The following is a 22,366-nucleotide window of genomic DNA, read 5'->3' on the forward strand; positions in this document are numbered from 1 at the left end:
TCCTGTGGGGAATAAGGAGTCCTCACCATGTCCCTTTCCTGGAGCATCTTTCTCTGTCACCTCCCTCCACCACTATCACCATCCGCATATTGGCAAGGGGTAAATAGTTGTTTTACTTTGTACATGCAGCCGTTACTGGTGGGGAAACATCGATTGGTTGCCTCCCTCAGGTACCCAGATGGGGGATCAAACCCATAACCTGGGCATGTGCCCTGACTGGGAATGGAACCAGTGACCTTTCGGTGCACGGGACAACACTCAACCAACTTAGCCACATAGGCCAGAGCTCCCTGACTATTTTCATTCAGCATCATACTTGTGGCATCTATCTATGTTATTGCTTATTGTTAGTTGTTCTTTTTTCTGGCCCATTAGTATTCATTCTCCTATTGATGGACATTTTTAGCTTCTATGAAAAAAAAGCTGCTATGGCCGAAATCGGTTTGGCTCAGTGGATAGAGCGTCGGCCTGCGGACTCAAGGGTCCCAGGTTCGATTCTGGTCAAGGGCATGTACCTTGGTTTCGGGCACATCCCCAGTAGGGGGTGTGCAAGAGGCAGCTGATCGATGTTTCTCTCTCATTGATGTTTCTAACTCTCTATCCCTCTCTCTTCCTCTCTGTAAAAAGTCAATAAAATATATTAAAAAAAAAAAAAAAGCTGCTATGAACATTCTTGTGCAAGTCTTTTGGTATACCGAAGCTCTCATTCCCCCTGGTAAATACGTAGGAGTGGAATTGCTGGTTTATAACAGGCTTAACATGTCAAATTGATTTCAGCATTATTGCCAAAGTGGTTAAATCCATTTTCACTTCCTCTGTTTGATGTATGGAAATTCCATTCAGTTTATGTTCTTGATAAGATTGGTATTTCCAGTCTTTGAAATTTTAGCCATTGTGAGACCACAGGTTTTCTTTTAGTAGCCAAAGCATAACGCTTAGGTTGAGTCATATGAGGGCTAGGTGACCAGCTGTACTGGTTTGCTTGGTACTGAGGGGTTCTCTGAACTTAGGAATTTCAGTTTTAAAACCAGGACAGTTCCAGTCACCCTGAATAAGATTCTCTGCTGATTTAGTCAGCAGGATGTGAAGGTAAGAGCAGGAAATTCACAGTCAAGCCAAGCCCAAGTACTGATAAGGAGCTGGGCAAGCTGTACCCACTCTTGTATTCTCTAGTTTAAAAAGACAGGGACCCACCCATTCCACCCCCCTTTCCCTTCAGGTCTCGCCTTAAACTGTGTTTTTTTAGGAAGGCCCTTCAGGATACATTAGTTTCCTCTGTCATACTTCTGGAGCACCTTACATAATTTACAATATTTATGACACTTGGAAATGTATATTCTTGTTTATAATCCTGGGTCAAGTGCAGTCTTTATCAGGGCAGGACTTTTTGTCTTCCTCACAGAATATCCCCAGAACACATTGGTAGGCACTTCAATAAATTTTCTTTTTTTTTTCCTCTTGGGAGTGGGATGTGGTTGGGGGAGAAAATAGGTGAAACAAATGGCAGGGCAGGTTATTGGGAGATGTTTTTCAGCCATGAAAGTTTTGATCCAAATAGTGGTTGAAAGTTCTTGAGTGTGTGTGTTTTTTTTTTTTTTTTTTTTTTAATCAAAGCAGGGGAGAATTGTGAGTTGTGTCCATATGAATTGGAGAGGATGATAGTCTGGTAAAATTTGGTTATTTCTAATGGTTTTATTTTGTTAAGTTTTAAAATTGATAGCAAATGAAAAAATGCATGGTGACATGTTAAGCCTGTATAAAATTCCGGATGGAATTTGACAACATTACAAGATTGGGCAGCCTTTGCCAGATGCAGTATTCTTTGAATACATAAATGTAAAGCAGAAATAGCTTAAATTTCTGATGGGATCCTAATTTGCTATAGAACAAGGTATGAGTCATTGTATCTCACACTGTGAAGATAAAATTTCTGAGCCAGGTTTCTTAAACCCAATAAAGTAAAAACCCTTGCTTCAGCCAGTTTGTTTTTCATTTCTTGTTAGACTTTCAGTTAATATATCATTTGCATAAGTTCCTGAATACCTTTTAGGGAGTCTGTGAGGACAAAATAATTTTCATAATAATATTAAGTTGCCATTTAATTTTTTTGTCGATTTTCTCCTGAGTACAGTAGCAGAGTTTGTCCAGAGGCTGTATGACACATGATGACATCATTACTCTCATGATAATGGATTGTGGGGCTTGTGATTTCTTGCATTTCAAATATTTCTCCATTTTAATTTCTAATATGGTATTGGTAGATATAACTCATATAAACAAAAGTTCTTAGAGGTTCTTGATAGGATTTGAGAGTATAAAGGGTCCTGAGATTAAAAAGCTTGACAACAGCTGGTATAGGTGTTCTGCCAGAAAAAGTTTTAAAATTAGTGTTTTATAAAATGACTAGTAGCCCGTTTGCACGAAGATTCGTGCAATAGACCTTCATTCACCTGGCTGCCTGCACCAGTTTTCTGCCGGCACCGGGGACCCAGGCCTTGGCTGTGGCCACCGCCTTCTGCCTTCTTTCAGGGTCGGGGCTTGGCCCCGGGCGGTGGCCTTGGGCTCGGCAGCACCCAACATCCCTGCTAAGGATCGCAGGAGCCGACCCCCAGTGGTTTCCTGCGATCCGTGCAGGCTCCCCGCTGGTGCCCAAGGCCGGGAAAGTCTCCGCCCGAGGCTTTCCCGGCCTTGGGCTCTGCCACACCCCAACGTCCCTGCAACGGTTTCCTGGTGGGCGTGGTTGGTTGGTGGGCGTGGCTTGGGCGTAGCGGAGGTGTGGTCAATTTGCATATTTGTCTATTATTTTATAAAATGATTCTTAACTGACGCCTAGCTGGCCTGACTCTATCCCAGAGTTTCTAAATCAGGATCTCCATGGAGGGATCTGGATATCTTTTTGTTTGTTTACAAAAAGTGAAAACATTTTTAATTTGTTTTAATTTTAATATGATTTGCCTTGTAAATTAGGAGCCATTGTTTTAGGAGATAGAAATGATTTTCCAAATGTCAAAGAAAATCATATTAAATTTTATTAAAAAAAAGTAATAGTTTTTTTTTTCTGTAGTACTGTTAGTCACTGTGCTAAGCAGTTTATATATGAGGGAGGAATTAAGTACACATTTCATAGATGAAGAAACTGAGGATTACAAAGAGTAAATAATTTGCCCAAGGTCACCCAGGTAGGCATGTGTGGTGCTAAACTTTGAATTCAAGTGTGACTCCGAAGCCTAGTCTCCCATCCACTTTGTGTTAGATTTTGAAAGAATTGGGGAAAGCACCAGAATGAAATGTGAAAAGTAGAACCCCTTTGAACTTTTTTTAACTTTAAAAAAATATATACATTTTATTGATTTTTTTACAGAGAGGAAGGGAGAGGAATAGAGACTAAGGTACATGCCCTTGACCGGAATCGAACCCGGGACCCTTCAGCCTGCAGGCCGACGCTCTATCCACTGAGCCAAACCCTTTAGGGCTGAACAGTAACTTTTTGATGGTTACTTTGTTCAGTGTTTTATGCCATTACTTTGTGAGTCTATCCTTGTAGCCACTGACTTGAGCATTAGCTGATAGTTCTTACCTAGTCTGCAGTGAACGTTTCTTGAGGTTCCATCTCTCTTACCTCACAAGTAACCAGCATGGATGCAAAGATAAATGACCCATTTTTGTTCTCAAGGGACTCAGTGAATCAGATGACTGTAGTGCAAGGCATATTGTACCTTAAGTACCTTAAGCTTTTGTGAGTGCTGCTTTGTAGCAAAGAGGAGAGGCCTCCTCTAGCTGGAGATTGACAGGAGCCTCATGGATCAGGCACTGAAATGAAATCTCAGAGGCTTCTTCCAGCTTTACAATTGATCTCCGTACTATTGTTAACTTTTCATCCATTTAAATATTCTCCCTGTTTATCTCAGGCATTTCTTTATAGAAATAGTTGACTCTTAGTTGTTTCCTGTTTGTTTTTTTGGTAATCCTCACCCGAGGATATTTTTCCATTGATTTTTAGAGGGAGTGGAAGGGAGGGGGAGAGAGAAACATCAATGTGAGAGAGACACATTGATTGGTTGCCTCCTGCACATGCCTGCAACCAAGGTACGTACCCCTGACCAGAATTGAACCCGGGACCCTTCAGTCCGGGGACTGATGCTCTATCCACTGATCTAAACCCACTAGGGCTGTTTACTGTTTTTGATCTTCCAAGATGAACCACTTTAATATTCTACTAGAGGCCCAATGCACGAATTCGTGCATGGGGGTGGGGGGGGGGCCGGGGGAGGGAAGGTGGGAAGGGACCGAAGGAGGTTGGCTGGTCGGGGGGAGGGATCATGGGCGGTTGGCTGCTGGCTCCAAAGGAGGGAGCCAGCCCTCGGCCCCCCTGGGAAAGGGGCCGTGTCTGCCGCCACCGACCCCCGGTTCCCCGTCCCCGCCCGGGGCCTGAAGGTCTTGGGCAGGGTCGGGAGAGGAGGCTACAGTCGTTGGGCCGGGTGCGGAAGGAATGGACACTGGACACTGACGCCGCCCTGCCACTGCACGGTTCCCTGCCTCCTCCCCTCCTCCTTCCCTCGCTGCCACGCCGCCACTGTGGTGGGCCGGTGGTCCCGGGGGAGGGAGAGGACGGGAGGGAGACAAACCCTTGTGTTGAGGGCTGACTTTCAATAGGTCGAAGCGAGGGAACCGCTCTGCTTCATACGAAACCCAGACCCAGAAGCAGGTCATCTATGAATGGTTTAGCACCAGGAGACAATGGCGGGAGGCTGGCTGGGGGGAGGGACTGTGGGCGGTTGGCTGACAGCGGAGGTTGGCTGTGGGAGTGCACTGACTACCAGGGGGCAGCTCCAGCGTTGTCTACCCCCTGGTGGTCAGTGTGCGTCATAGCGATTGGTCAACGGGTCGTTCTGGTTTTCGGTCGTAGCAGTCGCTTAGACTTTATATAGGTAGATTTTTTTCCTCTTGGAAACCAACATTTATTTGTGTATTTATAAATATGTAAATTTATTTGTATTTAGTTTAGAAATTGATTAATGTTATGCAGAATGCCAGTTGAAATTTATGTTTTGTCATGATGATAGAAAGAGATGAAGAGAAGGGAGATATGGTAAAGAAATGATTATTAGCTGTGGTGATTATCCCCATTAAAGAAGAAAAGCCACAGTTTAATGTGGATTAGAAGTTTTTTCTTTCTGTTGGGTCCTACTCACATTTTATTTTGAAGTATTTTTAGTAAGCAGGAAAGAGAATAATGAATTACTAATTATGAACCTACTAGCTAGCTTTGTCTTCTCTTAATATTTTGACATATTTGTTTCAGATTCTTATAGTGCTGTGTGTATCCCTCTCCAACTCCATTCCCTTCCTAGTTTCCCCATAGGTGAATTGCTGTCTTACCTTTGGTGTTTTTTCCCCCCATTCATGTTTTTATACTTTTGCTACATATATGTAGTATTTATATAGAGCACTGTTTTTGCATTAAAAAATGTCATTGTGTATATATGTCCTTCTGTAGATTGCCTTTTATTGCTTAGTATCAAGTTTTGAGATCTATGTTAGTGTGTGAATTCACTTATTCATTGTAAGCTACTGAGTGGAATTCCATTACATGACTATACAGTAGTCCCCCCCTTATCCACAATTTCTCTTTTCGAAGATTCAGTTACCTGCAGTCAACCATGGTCTAAAAATATTAAATGGAAAATCCAGAAATAAACAGTTAATAAATTGTAAATTGCGCACAGTTCTGGGTAGTATGATGAAATGTCACACTGTCCTTCTCCGTCCCCCCTAGGATGTGAATCATCCCTTTTGTGTAGTGTATCCACGCTGCATATGCCACCTGTCCATTAGTCACATAGCAGCTGTCTTGGTTATCAGATCGACTATATTGCAGTGTTTGTATTCAAATAACCCTTGCATGCCACATAACTTTTATTACAGTATCTTGTTATAATTGCTCTATTTTATACTTAGTTACTTATGTTAATCTCTTATTGTGCCTCAGTTGTAAATTAAACCTTATTATAGGTATGTATGTGTAGGAAAGGGAACATAGTGTCTGTAGGGTTTGGTACTGTCTGCGGCTTCAGGTATCCACTGGAGGTCTTGACGGAACATATCCCCCATTGATAAGGGGGGACTACTGTACTGAAACTCATTCATTCTTCTTTTGACTCAGCATTTCATTTGCCCTCCCATTCCCCCTTTTTCAGGTTTAGCTTTTTTCTTTTTGATATAATTCACATATCATACCATCCACCCTTTAAAAAGTTATACAATTAATGGTTATTATTATATTCACAGATTTGTGTAACCATAGCCATTATTTAATTCCAGAACATTTTCACTACTCCAAAAAGAAACCCATACCCATTAGCAGTCACTCCCCCATTTCTCCCTCTATCCATCCTCTGTCAGCAACAAATCTACTCCCTATCTCTGTAGATTTGCCTATTTTGGACTTCTCCTATAAATGGGATCATATAATATGTAATCCTTTGTAACTTTCACTTTCATAATGTTTCTTTAGTATGTCTCAAGGTTCATCCATGGTAAATCATAAATCAGTACTTCATTCCTTTTTATGGCTGAATAATATCCTATTATATGGGTATACTATATCAGTTTATCCATTTTATCAATTTGGGTTGTTTCTACTTTTTGGCTGTTATGAGTAATGCTTTGAACATTCATGTACAAGGTTTTCTGTTGATATATGTTTTCACTTTTGGGTATATACCTAGGAATGGAATTGCTTGGTCATACAGTAACTGTAACTGCTAAGCTGTTTTACAGTGCAACTACACCATTTTACATTCCCACAAATAATGTACAGAGATTTTTAATTTCTCTATTTTGCAAATGCTTCTTATTATCTTTTTTATTATAGTCATTCTAGTTGGTGTGAAATATCTGACGTTTTGATTTGCATTTCCCTAGTAACTGATGATGTTGAACATTTTTTCATGTGCTTATTTGTCATTTGCACATCTTGGAGAAATGTCTATTCTCATCCTTTGCCCGTTATTTCATTGGGTTGTCTTTTTATTCTTGAGTTATATAAGAGTTCTCTATATATTCTGGATACTCGACACTTACCAAATACATAATTTGTAAATATTTTCTCCCATTCTGTATTTGCTTTCTTGATAATGTCCATTTAAGCATAAAGATTTTAATATTGATTTCAATTTATATATATATATATTTTTTTTATTTTTTTATTATTATTTTTTTGGGGGGTTGCTTATGCTTTAGGGTCCACAGTGAAGGAACCATTGCCTAGTCTGAGGTCATAAAAATTTATACCTGTGTTTTATTGTAAGAATTTTCTAGTTTCAGCTCTTACATTCAGGCCTTTGATTCAGTTTGACTTAATTTTTATATATGGTATGAAGGTCCAACTTTGTTCTTTGCATGTGAATATCCAGTTCTTGGCACCATTTCTGTAGAAAACATTATTCACTCCCCCAGTGAATTACCTTGGCACTCTTGTCCAGAATTAATTAACCATTAATGTATGGACTTATTTCTGGACTCAGTCCTATTCCATTGATCTATATGTCTAGACTTATACCAATAACACATGGTCTTGGTTGTTGCAGCTTTGAAGTAAGCATTGACATCTGAAAGTGTGAGTTCTCTTAAGGCCCCCCCCCCCCCCCCTAAAAAAAAGTTATTTTGGCTATTCTGGATTGCTTACATGTTCATAGGAAATTTAGGATTACTTTGTCAGTTTTTGGAAAAAAGGCAGTTTGAATTTTGGTAGGATTGCATTGAATCTGTAGATCAATTTGGGGAGTATTGCCACCTTAGCAATATTAAGTCTTCCAGTCTGTGAACATAATCTTCCCATTTATTTGGGTCTTCTTTAATTTATTTTAATGATGTTTGTAGTTTTTAGTATACTAAATTTGTCTTTTGTCAAAGATATTCCTAAGTATATTTTTCCTTTTGGTGCTATTGTAAATGAAATTGTTTTCTTAATTTAAGTTTTAGATTGTTCATTGCTAGTGATAGAAATAGAATTGATTTTTGTTTATTGATCATTTGCCTCTAGACTGCCAAACATTTTTTCTCTTCAATCAGGTAGTTCCCTGAAATCGCAATTGTCATGAAAAGTCTGCTAATTTATTCAACTTGCTTATTCCTTTTTTGAGGATCTTTTTTTTCTTAACAGGCAGGCTTGAATTGCATCATTACCAAGCCCTTTTCAGTCCAATAATATGTCTTCAAACATTTGGGTACTTGTTAAATGCCTCTGTAAACAAATTGTTAACCACCTGCTTTTCTGTGTGGTCTGTATGAGCCAATATCTTATCACTGTGGGCAGATATTTCATTAAAATAGAGATCTAGGAAGCTGGAGAATAACCTGTGGAGAATTCTCCTCCTGCCAGCTCCTTGCTCAGTCCCTCCCCACTGATAGATAGGAATTACAATTCTGATCTGTTCTGAAAAACACCCAGTTCCAAGTCAAGTACTTACTCCTCTTCCTTACGTTCTGTACCTTGTTGTTCAGTTAATACGTTGTTTAGTTGCCTACTCTGGTCTTACACATGTCCCATGCCCAATCTCTAAAGCTTTGCTTGAGTCCCTGATTGTAACCTGCTGCTGAGATTGATCTCCCATATCGCTTGGCTGATGCTTTGGTGTTCTGGACTACTCAGCTAGTTTGATTTCTTCAAATGTTATTACACTTGCTCTTTTAGTGCTGTATTTTTCTTTGAGTAGCTCATTAAAAAGAAAATTTAAGAATTTTAAGTAATTTTATTCTTTTTTTTTGAGCTAGGTGAATCTTTCTAAATCAGTTTTTCAGGTTCATTTTCCATTCAGAGCTTTCAAAATTTGGAATAGAAAAGATCATACACTTAGCCCATTCATTACCCTCACACATTTCAAAAGAACTGCCACAACTAGGGGATTATATGTGATAAAAACCTTTTTATGGTCCAGGGTCCATAAATAAGAACTATTAAGAATTGTGAGGAACAGCCGAAACCGGTTTGGCTCAGTGGATAGAGCGTCGGCCTGCGGACTGAAAGGTCCCAGGTTCGATTCCGGTCAAGGGCATGCACGTTGGTTGCGGGCACATCCCCAGTGGGGGGTGTGCGGGAGGCAGCTGGTCGATGTTTCTCTCTCATCGATGTTTCTAACTCTCTATCCCTCTCCCTTCCTCTCTGTATAAAATATATTAAAAAAAAAAAAAAAGAATTGTGAGGAACAGAGAAGTGTTGTGTGTGTGTTGCCAATCAGTGTCCCACAATTAAGGCATTAGAGGCCTGAACTTGAGTTCTACTTTCTGTGTGAAGAGCGATCCCTTCTCCCTGCCTCAGCTCACACTCTGAGCCTCAATGCTCCTACTATTCCCATAGATGTACACGTCTGGTCTAGGTAAGGTTGCAGAGGATCTGTGAACCCCTAAATTGAGGAATTCTATTAAACATTTTTTGTATCTAAAATTATTTGCAATTATATCTATAAATGACATTTAGTCATTTTTTTTTCTTTGAAATGTATTAGCCTGGCTGGTGAGGCTCAGTGGTTGAGCTTCGACCTATGAACCAGGAGGTCACGGTTCAATTCCCAGTGGTGGCACATGCCGGGGTTGTGGACTGGATTCCTAGTGTGGGCCTGCAGGAGGTAGCTGATCAATGATTCTCTCTCATCACATGTTTCTTCTCTCTCTCTCCCTCTCTCTTCCTCAGTAAAATAAAAGAAAGTATTAAATAGTGTTTCCTTTTAATCTGATGTAAAACTTGGTCTTCTGTCTCTTCCATCGCTTCCTTCCAACCCTGCTTTTCAAAGGCAGACACTTTGAATTGTTTGTTCTTAGTAATGTTTTGCTCATTGCTTGTCTCCAGTACCTTGAATAGTGCCTGCTTGGACACTTAATATCTCTTAGTTGAATGAATGAAAGGTTGTCCTTTCTGTGTTTCCATCTTGATAGTTTATTATGCAATTGTGGGTTGAATATCAGATGGCATTGCTCTACCATCTTATCACACAATGTTGCTGCTCACATGTGATTCCACTAAGTCTAGTTTTTTTGCACGTGACCTATGTTTCCTTTCTGCAAATTTTTGTGATCTTCTCATGTTAGCACTTAAAACATTAATTATGCTGGGAATTAAATCTAGACATTCATCTTGCTCAATAAGGGGAAATCTTCTTGAATCATTTCTTTGAGAGGTCTTCCCTCTCCCCTGTCCCCCCTAAAAAAGGTAAAGAAATACGTTTTCTCTGTTGGTTCTTTCTGGAATTTTATTACTGGGATGTTGAACTTCATGAATGTTGTTTATTTTTTTAAAGAAACTATTATTATTATTATTATTATTATTATTAAATTTACTTTTAATCCTCACCAGAGGATATTTTTCCTTTTTTTTTTTTTTTTTTTTTTTTTAGAGAGAGTGGAAGAGAGAGGGAAAGACAGAGAGAAACATTGATGTGAGAGAAACACATCGATTGGTTGCCTCCTGTATGTGCCCTGACCAGGGCCTGGGCCAGGGAGGAACCTGCAACCTAGGTACGTGCCCTTGCTGGAATCGAACCTGGAACCCTTTGGTCCGCAGGCCGATGCTTTATTCACTGAACCAAACCGGCTAGGGCAATGTTTTTTATTTTTTATTTTTAATCTTTAGTTATTTATCTCTTTGTCTTAATGTTGTAATTTCTGGGAGATTTTCTTAGCATTACCGTCTAATCCTTCTATTAGTTTTTTATTTGTGTTTTCTAATTTGAAATGTGTTATCCTATTTCTTTTTTTTTAAAATATTTTTATTGATTTTTTACAGAGAGGAAGGAAGAGGGAGAGGAAGAGGGATAGAGAGTTAGAAACATCAATGAGAGAGAAACATCAGTCAGCTGTCTCCTGCACACTCCCCACTGGGGATGTGCCCGCAACCAAGGTACATGCCCTTGACTGGAATTGAACCTGGGGCCCTTCAGTCCACAGGCCGAGGCTCTATCCACTGAGCCAAACCGGTTAGGGCGTGTTATCCTATTTCTTGTTTTCTGATTACTCTCTCATTTTGGTGCATAGAAAAATGCTCCAACCAACCGAGCCACCGCAGCCAGGGCTGATTATTCTCTTCTTAAATAGAGTATCCTTGTTGTTACTGTTTTGTAGACTTCCAACCCTTTCCTCTTGTTATTTAGCTTTTGCCCACTCCTCTTTCTCACAACACTTGGTATCTTTTCTGAGCTACTCTGCCAGCGCCCATCTGCCATTTTTAAATTGCACTTCTTCTTCCTTTGAAGCTGTGTAACTTAATTTTATGATTGTAATTCAAATGAAAAGTTAAATATATAAATTTAACATTAATGATATGAAGAAAACATTGAAAGTTTTTTTGTCTCTCTTAATATCCAGATAGATATTGTGCTTTGTAATAATGAATTCTTTGAATTTTATTTGTGTAGAGGAAATTGAGGAAGAATCTGAAACAACCATTGAGGCCGACTTGACTGATAAACAGAAACATCAGTTGAAACATAGAGAACTCTTTTTGTCCCGCCAATATGAATCTCTGCCTGCAACACATATCAGGTAAGAACTTTTTAAGAAGTTGTTTCAAGTATTCAGTAATATCATGACAATTAAAAAACAAACAAACAACCCAAACAACCTCTTGGAAGCATTTTCCAAACTCTGCTCATGATCTTGCTCAAATTAGTTTACTAAATACTTCATAATGGAATCTTATCTTGAAAATTTATAGTGTGGCTTAGCATATTAAACCCTGAGAATGTTCTGTAGTAAAGTAACCACTTAGCTTTATTTTAATCCTGACTTTCCAACTTATTTGGGTATCTATTAGCATCCTGTATAAAAGTGTCTAGGATCCTAACCGGTTTGGCTCAGTGGATAGAGCGTCAGCCTGCAGACTCAAGGGTCCCAGGTTCGATTCCAGTCAAGGGCATGTACCTTGGTTGCGGGCACATCCCCAGTAGCGGGTGTGCAGGAGGCAGCTGATCGATGTTTCTCTCTCATCGATGTTTCTAACTCTCTATCCCTCTCCCTTCCTCTCTGTAAAAAAATCAATAAAATATATTTAAAAAAATGTTGGTTTTTCTTAAAAAAGTGTCTAGGAGACATTCTGCATTTTGGGAAATGCAGGTCTTTTCCAGAGTACTGGAACATTATAGAGCAGTGGTTCTCAACCTTTCTAATGCCGCGACCCTTTAATACAGTTCCTCATGTTGTGGTGACCCCCAACCATAAAATTATTTTCGTTGCTACTTCATAACTGTAATTTTGCTCCTGTTAATGAATCATAATGTAAATATCTGTGTTTTCCGATGGTCTTAGGCGACCCTGCTAGCAGTTCTCAACCTATGGGTTGCGATCTGCTGATAGTGGTAACATTTAAGCACACACAGTTAAGCTATTTCTCAGTATATTTTATCATATACTGAGCCAAACCAGTTAGGGCTGGGCTGAAAACTTTATATTCTTTATTACTTGCATCTGCTTTGTGCATTAATAGGTTGTAAAAGTGAGAAAATTCAGTCTTGGTTTGTAGTTTGGGAAGTTGTGGAGGAATGATGGTGGTTTTATATGATCTGCTGATAGTGGTAACATTTAAGCACACACAGTTAAGCTATTTCTCAGTATAGTTTATAATAGGTGCATCTTGGAGGTATAACAAAATGTTTGAACACACCTTCAGGAACAGGAAAACTTGGAGAGTTGTCATTTACTCAGCCTTTGAGATACTATGGGGCATGTTTCCGGTAGAAGAAACAGGTGAGCATAGATGTGGAGGGAGCAGAATGTGTCCAGGGTGATAGGTGTGAGGAAATGCAGTGTTTTTGTCTCTTCAAGTAAAGAAATTCCTTCAACTCTTGTTCACAATCTTTATGTATTTTATTCAGTTCTCTAGTAGTCATGGTTCTCTTAAAAACTATTAATATAGGAAGTAAAATATGTTAACTGTTTATTTCAATAACTAGAGGCCCGGTGCACAAAATTCATGCACGGGGGTGGTGGTGTCCCTCAGCCCAGCCTGCACCCTCTCCAATCTGGGACCCCTCAAGGGATGTCTGACTGCCCGTTTAGGCCCGATCCCTGTAGGATTGGGCCTAAACGGGCAGTTGGACATTCCTCTCACAATCCAGGACTGCTGGCTCCCAACTGCTCACTTGCCTCCCTTCCTGATTTCCCCTAACCGCTTCTGCCTGCCAGCCTGATCACCTCCTAACCACTCCCCTGCCAGCCTGATTGATGCCTAACTGCTTTCCTGCCAGCCTGATTGCCCCTAACTGCCGTCCCCTGCAGGCCTGGTCTCCCCGCCGCCCCCAACTGCTCTCCCCTGCAAGCCTGGGTCCCCCCCAACTGCCCTTCCCTGCAGGCCCAGTTGCCCCCAACTTCCCTCCTCTGCCAGCCTGGTCACCCCTAACTTCCCTCCCTTGCAGGCTTAATTGCCACCAACTGCCCTCTCTTGCAGGCCTGGTCCCTCCCAATTGCCCTCCCCTGCTGGCCTGATTGCTCACAACTGCCCTCTCCTGCTGGCCTGATCCCTCCCAACTGCCCTCCCCTGCTGTCCATCTTGTGGTGGCCATCTTGTGTCCACATGGGGCAGCCATCTTGTGTTGGAGTGATGGTCAATTTGCATATTACTCATTTATTAGATAGGATTGCCCCTCCTCTTTAGTCTCCAATTCAGTATTGAATTTAAATCTGCCTTTTTGGGATTAGATTGCCTTGATTTGGTCCTTGTAACCAATACACACACACACCCCTCAACCCCAAAGACCTCTTTTCAAAGTAGACATAGAGATCTTCTAAGGCAGGACATGTATGACAAAGATACTGTAATTCTTTTCCCCCCAAGTCTTTTAAGAAATGTCTTGATTACCCCCTCAATATAATAAGTTAACCTTTTACTGTTGCTTTATTTAGTTTTTTTTTTTTTTAGGGAACACTGTGTTTAGATCGGCTACAGTTAGTATATTCTGTGTGAATTAGGTCCTTTGCTAAAAAAGATAATTAGGCCAGGTAATTTGGGTAGTCATTTTACCCACCAATTAGGGGTATTTCAGGAATTAGGAGAGTAAGTTAATTTTTGCCCAAAGAGATGGAATATGAAAACATTTAATAAATTTCTTACAGATGTATGGAACTAATAAATGCTAAAGAACCATATGAATTGATTATTTAATTGGAAGAAGCCAGTATGTAAAAATTCATTTTAAGCTCAAGAAGTTATGTGGCCAGTTTTAAGAATTTTGCCAGTACAAGAATGCGACAAATGGTTTTTAAAATGTAACCAAAACACACAAGTATATTTTTAATTTACCCTCCTGATAGCTTAAAATCTGTTAACAAGTAATGCTAGTTTCCTTTAACAGATTGCTTGGAATGGAAAAAGTGATGTGTTTTTCATCTTTCATAAGGACTGAGAGAGTATATTGAAATATAATTATCAAGACACTCCTGTGTTGAACATAGAAATTACATAGTATACATGATCAGTCACCGTTGAACACATTTCCTGAGAATATTCTAGATTAGGTAGTTTACTAGGTGCTTGGTAAGTAAGACAAGGTCCCTAGCTCATAAACTCAAGAAGGAGTTTATCAGGTGGCAATTCTTTTGAATTATGATGGAGACACAGGCATTTGGGGCTTTATTTTCTTCCCCAAATTGAAAGGGACATCTGTAGCTTTCATCCTTGAACAACTGAAAGGGGTTCGGGGCAGACTCTGGCCAAAGCATGGAGTCGTGCTGACCAGCCCTCCTGCTGATGTGGAACACGTGCACGTTGAATGCGATCTTGACATTTTGCTACTGTTGAAGTCATGCCCTATCTAACTAGTATTTCTGCTATAACAGGAGGAAATTACTGAAGCCCCATTGTTGTTTGGCAGCAAAGAGGGCTAATTTGGTGAATATTGGCTTTTTCTTCTCAGGGACATTATCACGTTGCCAGATTTTCCTTGTGCCATATGGAGCATAGGAGAAAACCTGACTGAGGCATTCCGGAGGTTCTTTGTAGTTTGTGAGCTATAATACTGTAGTGTGAGATGCTATGAGCTTCTCAGAGTGACAGGGAAGCAACTCTTTGTTCCTTCTGATTCCATGATTCCACTGGAAGAGAGAGATCCGGGCAGTTCTGGGTGGGGTTAGTGATTCAGCTCTTGTGAGATACATAGGACTTGAGCAATGAGAATGCTTTGGGAACATTTTTGTTTTGACAAAGGGAAGAGGCAGCATGCTTCACACAGTGTCTTAGGCCATTAGTAATAAATTATATATGCTGCATACACCAATTTATAAGGCACTATAAAATGGATTGTTAATGCCAGCTACAAGACCTGTTGTAAGTATATATAATACTATATTCAGTCATGTATAGCCCATGTTTATTGAACTTGGCTTTTAAAAAAATCTAACATTTATTGAACCTTTATGGTCACTGTTATCCCACTTGCTTTACATATATCTTCTTTAATCCTCACAATGACTTGATGAAGTAGGTCCTGTTATAACCCCCATTTTACAGATGAGGAGACTGAAGCACAAAAAGGTTAAGTAACTTGTCAGACTCACAGCTTTTTAAAAAAAAAATGTATTTTTATTGATTTCAGAGAGGAAGGGAGAGATAGAAACATCAGTGATGAGAGAGAATCATTGATTGGCTGCCTCCTGCACGCCCCCTACTGGGGATCGAGCCTGCAGCCAGGCATGTGCCATTGACTGGAATCAAACGTGGGACCATTCAGTCCACAGGCCGACGCTCTATCTACTGAGCCAAACCAGCCAGGGCTGGACTCACAGTTTTTAAATGGCAGATTCAGAAATTGAACCCGGACTGCCTGGTTGCAGAGGTACAGCATTATGATATGTACATGACTGTAAGTGTTAAAAAGCATCAGACATGGAAAGAAGCTATTAATAACGTGTTGACTAGGTAGGCTCACCCTATAATTCCTCCACCCAACAGCACCAACATTTTGGTATATCATTAATACTTTTTCTCTTCTACTCTTAAATGTATTTGTTGGATTTTGGCCGCACGTTGCTGGAATTTAGTTGGAATGACAATGTGTAGCTTCTTCTCTTGCTAAGTAGTGCTTATCCTTCTGCACCACTATGTCATCTTTGCTCTTTCTAGCTTCGTTGATTTGTTTTTAAATATGTGAGAAATATGGCTGGAAAATGAGTGATGGAACAGCAGGAGGAGGGGAGGACAGTTAAATACAGGAAGGTTGTTTATTCTAGAAAGAATCCAAGTATCACTGTCTTGGAATCAAAGATTTTTAAGATTGTGAAGAGAGTCTATGTTTTCTTGATGTTTTGCTGTTTCACCTTTTGTATTTACATTTGTTTTATGTATATGGTGTAAAGGGGGATCAGTTAGAAAACTAAGTTTAAAAAGATAACCATTTACAATATCATCAAAGAACACTGAATACCTAGAAATAAATTTCAAGATGTTTGAAAAAGGGGAAAGATGTGTAAAAACTATTATAAAGTACTGGAGGCCCGGTGCATGAAAATTCATGCACTGGAGGTGGGGATCCCTCAGCCCGGCCTGTCCCATCTCACAGTCCGAAAGCCCTCAGGGGCGGGAGGCAATCCGGTGATCAGGGGAAGGCGACGCCCCCATCATACCTCTGCTGCTGCCACTGCCGGCAACGCAAGCCTCGGCCAGCCCTGGTTACCTGCGCCTCGGGCGGCCCTGGGCGGCTGGGCAGCCACCATCTGAGGCTTGCCTGCGCCTCGGGCGGCCCTGGGCGGCTGGACAGCCGACATCCGAGGCTTGCCTGAACCTTGGGCTGGCCCTGGGTGGCTGGGGGGCTGAGAGGACTTGGGGACTCCAGAGGCAGGCGTGCCTGGGGGCGGGCCTGGCCTTGCTGAGCGCCTGCCGCCCCAACGGGGCTGAGGGGACTGGGCGCCACCATCTTGTGGCTGTGGGCGCTGCCATCTTTGAGGGCGGGGCAGTCATTTAGCATATTCCCTCCTTATTGGCTGTCGGTGTTGCCATTTTGTGACAGCGTGAAGGTCAGTTAGCATATTCCCTCTTTATTAGATAGGATTGCTGAAGGAATGAAAAGACTTAAGTAAATGCAGGATAAGTAAATGCATGACAATATGTCAGTTTTCTCCACATTATTCCAAAGATTGAATACAGTTCTAAAGAAAAGCTCATCAGGGTTTGCATGTGTGTTAAGTGTAAGTGTGTGTAAATTAAGCTGATTATAAAACGTATGGGAATGTAAAGGATCAAGAAAGGTGAAAATAAGGAGTTTTAAAAGCATGGTTCATGTACTGTGGAGTATCACTCTAAACCAGTGGTTCTCAACCTTTCTAATGCCGCGACCCTTTAATACAGTTCCTCATGTTGTGATGACCCCCAACCATAAAATTATTTTCGTTGCTACTTCATAACTGTAATTTTGCTCCTGTTAATGAATCGTAATGTAAATATCTGTGTTTTCCGATGGTCTTAGGCTCTACAGCAGCGGTTCTCAACCTGTGGGGGTCACAACATGAGGAACTGTATTAAAGGGTCGCGACATTAGAAAGGTTGAGAACCACTGCTCTAAACCAAGCATGTGCCCTGACCAGGAATTGAACCATGACCTCCTGGTTCATATGTCGAGGTTCAGCCAGTGCACCACACTGGCCAGCAGGGCTCTTTGTCTTTTCTTATATTGTCTGTTTTTGGTTCTGAGCTAAGTCTGACTTTTATCTTCCAGCCCATCTACTGATACTTCAATTACTTGGTGTACTTAGGCTCATAGGTTGCTAGTAGCACAAGTAGAGGAAGAATATAGTAAGTGGGGGAAAATCATATCCCAATTTAACATTTTAAAGTTAACATTTTTATTCACACTTTTAAAAATATGTGGTGTTTACACTATATAATTTTTTCTTTGAAATGATCAATTTATTCCCTATGGGTTGAAATGGTTCCTTCTCTAACCAAAACCACAATGCAGAAAGGCCCTGGGCTAGATGAAAGTACATACTGCATATTGTCCCTAGTACGGGTGTTCCACACAGTCATGGAAATGCCTGTGATTTTCCTGGCAATCAAAACAAATTGTCATCCTGTTCTGGAGCAAGGGAACTTTCTAGTACCCTACCTTTTGGACATTTCACTTTCTCCTAGCTGTAAAAGGGAAAGTGGCACCAAGGGAGGGATAACCTCCTCCCTTGAATTTACTTGCTGACAGTTTCTTTCACATTTTTATCAAATCTCCAGAATTGTGGATTTAAGTCTTAGTCTTCAGTACTCTTCACATGCCATAGGTAGAATGGTCTTTCCAAAACACTGCTTGTCATTTTTCTTCACAAAATCCACAGTAAGCCCTAACTTCTCTTCTTGGTTTTTATTCCTCTACTTTACTCAAACAGATGTTCCAATGTTTGTGTGTGTTTTTGTTGTTTTGTTTTGTTTTCTTTTTTTGATCCTCCTTTTATTTTTATTTCTTAACATCTGTTAAAGCAATATTAACAACAAAATATATCTTTGAATAGAAGTGCTTAAAGGTTTCCAGATTGCTTTGCCTTCTTTGTCCTCCTCCTTTTTATAATCTATAAAATCATATTCCTTCAATTATCATAGGCAGTCCTTGAGTGCTTGTTGCTAAGATTTATCTATACTAATAAAAGAGTAAGATGTCAATTGACCGTACCTTCGTGACACCCACCAGCCAATCAGAAGTGAGTATGCAAATTAACCCAACAAAGGGCTTTTGGACTGTGAGATGGGACAGGCCGGGCTGAGGGATCCCCACCTCCAGTGCATGGCAGGTTAATTTGCATACGCAGGCGCCGAGTGACTGGGGGTGGGGCAGGACGCTTGCGTTGTCGCCATGGTGATGATGCAGGTGTTCTGCACCGCCCCAGCTGCTCTGGTCCTCTGGGCAGCGTGGGAAGGCAGAAAGGCGGCACCGGCAGCCAGGGGAAGGAAGGTCCATTCTTGCATGAATCTTTGTGCATCGGGCCTCTAGTTTAATAATACAGAGCATTGGTTTTTAACCAGTTCTTAAGCAGTTTTATGTCCTTGGGGATTTTTGACAAGGTCTGGATAGTTTTGGTAGTCACAACTTGCTGTGAGGATGCTACTGTCATCCAGTGGGGTAGAAGCCAGGGAAGCTACTTAAATATTACTCTACCAGGATAGCCCCCACAACATATGTCAACACAAAGGTTGAGAAAAATTTGCTCCCTTAGTATATATTGTAATCATACAAATTTATGCACTTTATCTAATGAGGATCCCCCCTTTTGCTTTAAATTTTATTATTTTTAAAATCAAATAAATGTGTATAGCTGTCTAATAATATTGAATAGTCATGAGCCCTGTTCCCCCACTGCAGTCATTTTCAACTTCTCTGGCAGTGGCTTCTGCATGCTTACCACTCTGACACTGCTACTATTAATTTTTCAGTTTTAGAAATCTCTCTTTACTTCCTCTTCCTTCCCTTCTCTTTCCCTTGTGTTTCCAATATATCACAACTTTTATTTAACTTAATGATCAATCTTTGTATTTTATGACTTGTAAATATTCCTCACATACTGGTACTCTTTCTTGTACAACCTTTTGTTTTCCTTATAGTATGATAATTGTTTTGCTTTTTCCTTTCCATTAGTCTTCTAAAATGTAAAAAGTTTTTAGTGGCCCTAGTCGGTTTGGCTCAGTGGATAAGAGCGTTGGCCTGAGGACTGAGGGGTCCCGGGTTCGATTCTGGTCAAGGGCACATGCTGGGGTTGCAGGCTCGATCCCCAGTGGGGGGCGTCCAGGAAGCAGCCAATCAGTGCTTCTCTCTCATCATTGATGTTTCGATTTCTATCTCTCTCTACCTCTCCCTTCCTCTCTGAAATTAATAAAAATATTTTTTAAAAAAAGTTTTTAGTGTTTACTTACTTGAAAATGTTTTTCCACCGTTTAATGGAGATTTGTTTAAGCATAGAATTCAGGTTTAAAAATAATTTCCTTCAGAATTTCTAATCGTTCTGAAAGCATGGTGGATCTTTGAGCTTCATTATTTTATTTGGTTGTTCATTGTATTTAATGGATACAATGCTGTATAAAACTGTCTATTTGCTGAATTTCCAATCACAGAACCTAGCATGGTTTTTTATATGAAAAAGTCTTCAGAGCAAATGTAAACTCATAAGGCCAGCAAGAAAAATGCTTTTTTTAAAAAAAAAAAAAAAAGAAGAAATAATGGCTTTCATTGAACAAGGACTAAGTTTAAAGCAGACCTTGTATCTGTAGTGGTATTCCAAGTTCAGCGTGCCTTAAGGTCACTGGTGATGCTTGTTGATCAGGTAGATTCCTGATCCTTCACCAAGATACTTGGATTCATTCAGACTGGTGTGCCTAAGAAATTTAGATATTTTTCCAAGCAGGGATGGTAAGTTCTGAATCATTCCACAAGCTGCAGTTGTATGAAACTGAAGGAAATTCTTCAGGCAGTATGGAAATGGATGCTAATTTAAACTTCCTCTTTTTCACTTATTCAGATAGGTAACATCTTTAGGTAAAAGAAATATATTACCTGTGTGCACATTTTTACATATGGTTTTTGAATTTCTTGGATTATACAGGACATCCTGATAAGCAAACAGTAGGCTGATCAGCACCTGCCATTAAACATGGGACCATATTGTGTTATGTTTATTCACATGTCTCTATCCCAGCACAGTCTCTGAAACAGTATATTTTAAAGACCTTTTTGAATGATCTGTGGGATAGTATGTTATCTCCATGGAAATTCCTTGCTCTTGCATGGTTCCCTGTAGAAAAGCAGTATGAACAATTATATGGGCCTGGAGTGTTCTTTCTTTGTGTATGGTCTTTGATAGATTTTGTCATCATGTTTGGGTATCTTTATTCCTTAAGGATTAAAGTATTATGGAAGAGAACAGTGAGGATCATTGCTTGAGATTTAGCATAAATCATATTCAGAGTTTGATAATAATTCCTTTAGTTTGGGGTTTGCTTAGAATTTAGCATGTGTTTATCTATGTGCCAACATTTGTTTAGCATAAAGGAAGACAACACTTTAAATCTCATTTAAACTACTTTTATCGGCAACTCTTGGCATGTAGTACGTGTTTATTACATAATCATACTTACTTCATAAAATAATTCTGACTCAACATCCTGCTTTGTTAGCTGTTAATACGTGTACATGAATATTTTTGTGTTGGATTTTCATTTTTAATTTGGGAAAAGTACAATATAGCTACAGTAAAGAAAATTTAAAAACTAAAATCACCTATTATCCTTTCATTTTTGCATAAAAGCTGTATTGCCCCAAATAATTTATATTTTAGATTGGCTGAGGTATCCTGTTGGTGTTTTTTAATCATGTGCCTATAAAACAGTATAACCAGTGTTTTCTATCTCCTGATATAATTATGAAAATAATGGTTTAATTATTCAGTTTAACTTCTCTTGTCCTTTCAGACAGTATGGAGGATACTTTTAAGTATGCTATATTGTTTATATGAATTTCCAGTGACTGTTAAACCCTTAAAATTCAAGTGACTATTAAAGAAAGTGGTATCTATTAAGATAACATTTAGCAGATTTTGCTCCTCCCATTAAAAAATACTCAACTTTTGAGAACTTAACAAAAACGAGTTTATTTCTTCTAGGTAATGTATTAATTGTTACAAATATTGGCTTCGTTAACTGTTATTGAGGCAAAAAAATAGAGCTTACTTTTGGAAAGCCCATTTATTATTTAAGCATGCTGCGTGCGGAGCACATGTCCACAGGTCAGAAGTTCTGTGGCTGCTGGGGATGTGCTTACAGCAACAGAGCAATTTCCCACTCATAATTTTGTCCTTTGTGAAAGCATGTCAGGTAATTGTTGACTTTTGAGTGTTATGTGTACTGAAGTAATAATGTTAATTTTTCTGCTTCAGTAATATGCATGAATAAAATATATTAGAAAAATAGAAAGCCTTTGTAACTCTTGGTAACCAAAATAGAGATTGGATATTATGGAGGTACCATATGCTCTCTGAGATATCTTTTGAAGTGATGTTAATTAACCTAAGGTGATTACCAGAAAAAGATGTTTTTAAGAGGAGAAAATGATTTTAAATTTGAGGAATATAGAAGTGTTGCAAAGTGTTTAGAAAACTAATTTTTTTTAACCTATGTGCTAATATTTTACTTGTATTTTTTTCCTTTGGAATTGTTTTTCTTATTTTAATTTAATTTTTTCTAATACAGCTTGCATCAGTATTATTTTATATTGGTTTCAGGTGTATACCTTAGTGATTAGACAATCATATACTTAAAAAACTTTTAATTGATTTTTTTTTGACAGAAGGAGAGGGGGGTGGGGGAGGGAGAAAGAGAGAGATGTGAGAGAGATGTGAGAAACCCACAGGCGCCCCA

At 39.7% G+C, this 22,366-nt stretch overlaps 1 protein-coding gene across 4 annotated transcripts in view; it reads left to right on the forward strand.

The window, feature by feature from the left end:
* The window catches only part of MTA3 (metastasis associated 1 family member 3), a 123,143-nt gene that overhangs the window by 21,260 nt on the left and 79,517 nt on the right, over positions 1 to 22,366 (forward strand). For all 4 annotated transcript variants that reach the window (XM_079792515.1, XM_079792516.1, XM_079792517.1 and 1 more), the window contains exon 4: positions 11,409 to 11,535. In XM_079792515.1, the coding sequence (XP_079648641.1) occupies positions 11,409 to 11,535 (127 nt within the window). The remainder of the gene's footprint in view (positions 1 to 11,408; positions 11,536 to 22,366) is intronic.

This window comes from Cnephaeus nilssonii (genome assembly GCF_951640355.1).
Source record: "Cnephaeus nilssonii genome assembly, chromosome: 15".
Classification (NCBI taxonomy): Eukaryota; Metazoa; Chordata; class Mammalia; order Chiroptera; family Vespertilionidae; genus Cnephaeus; species Cnephaeus nilssonii.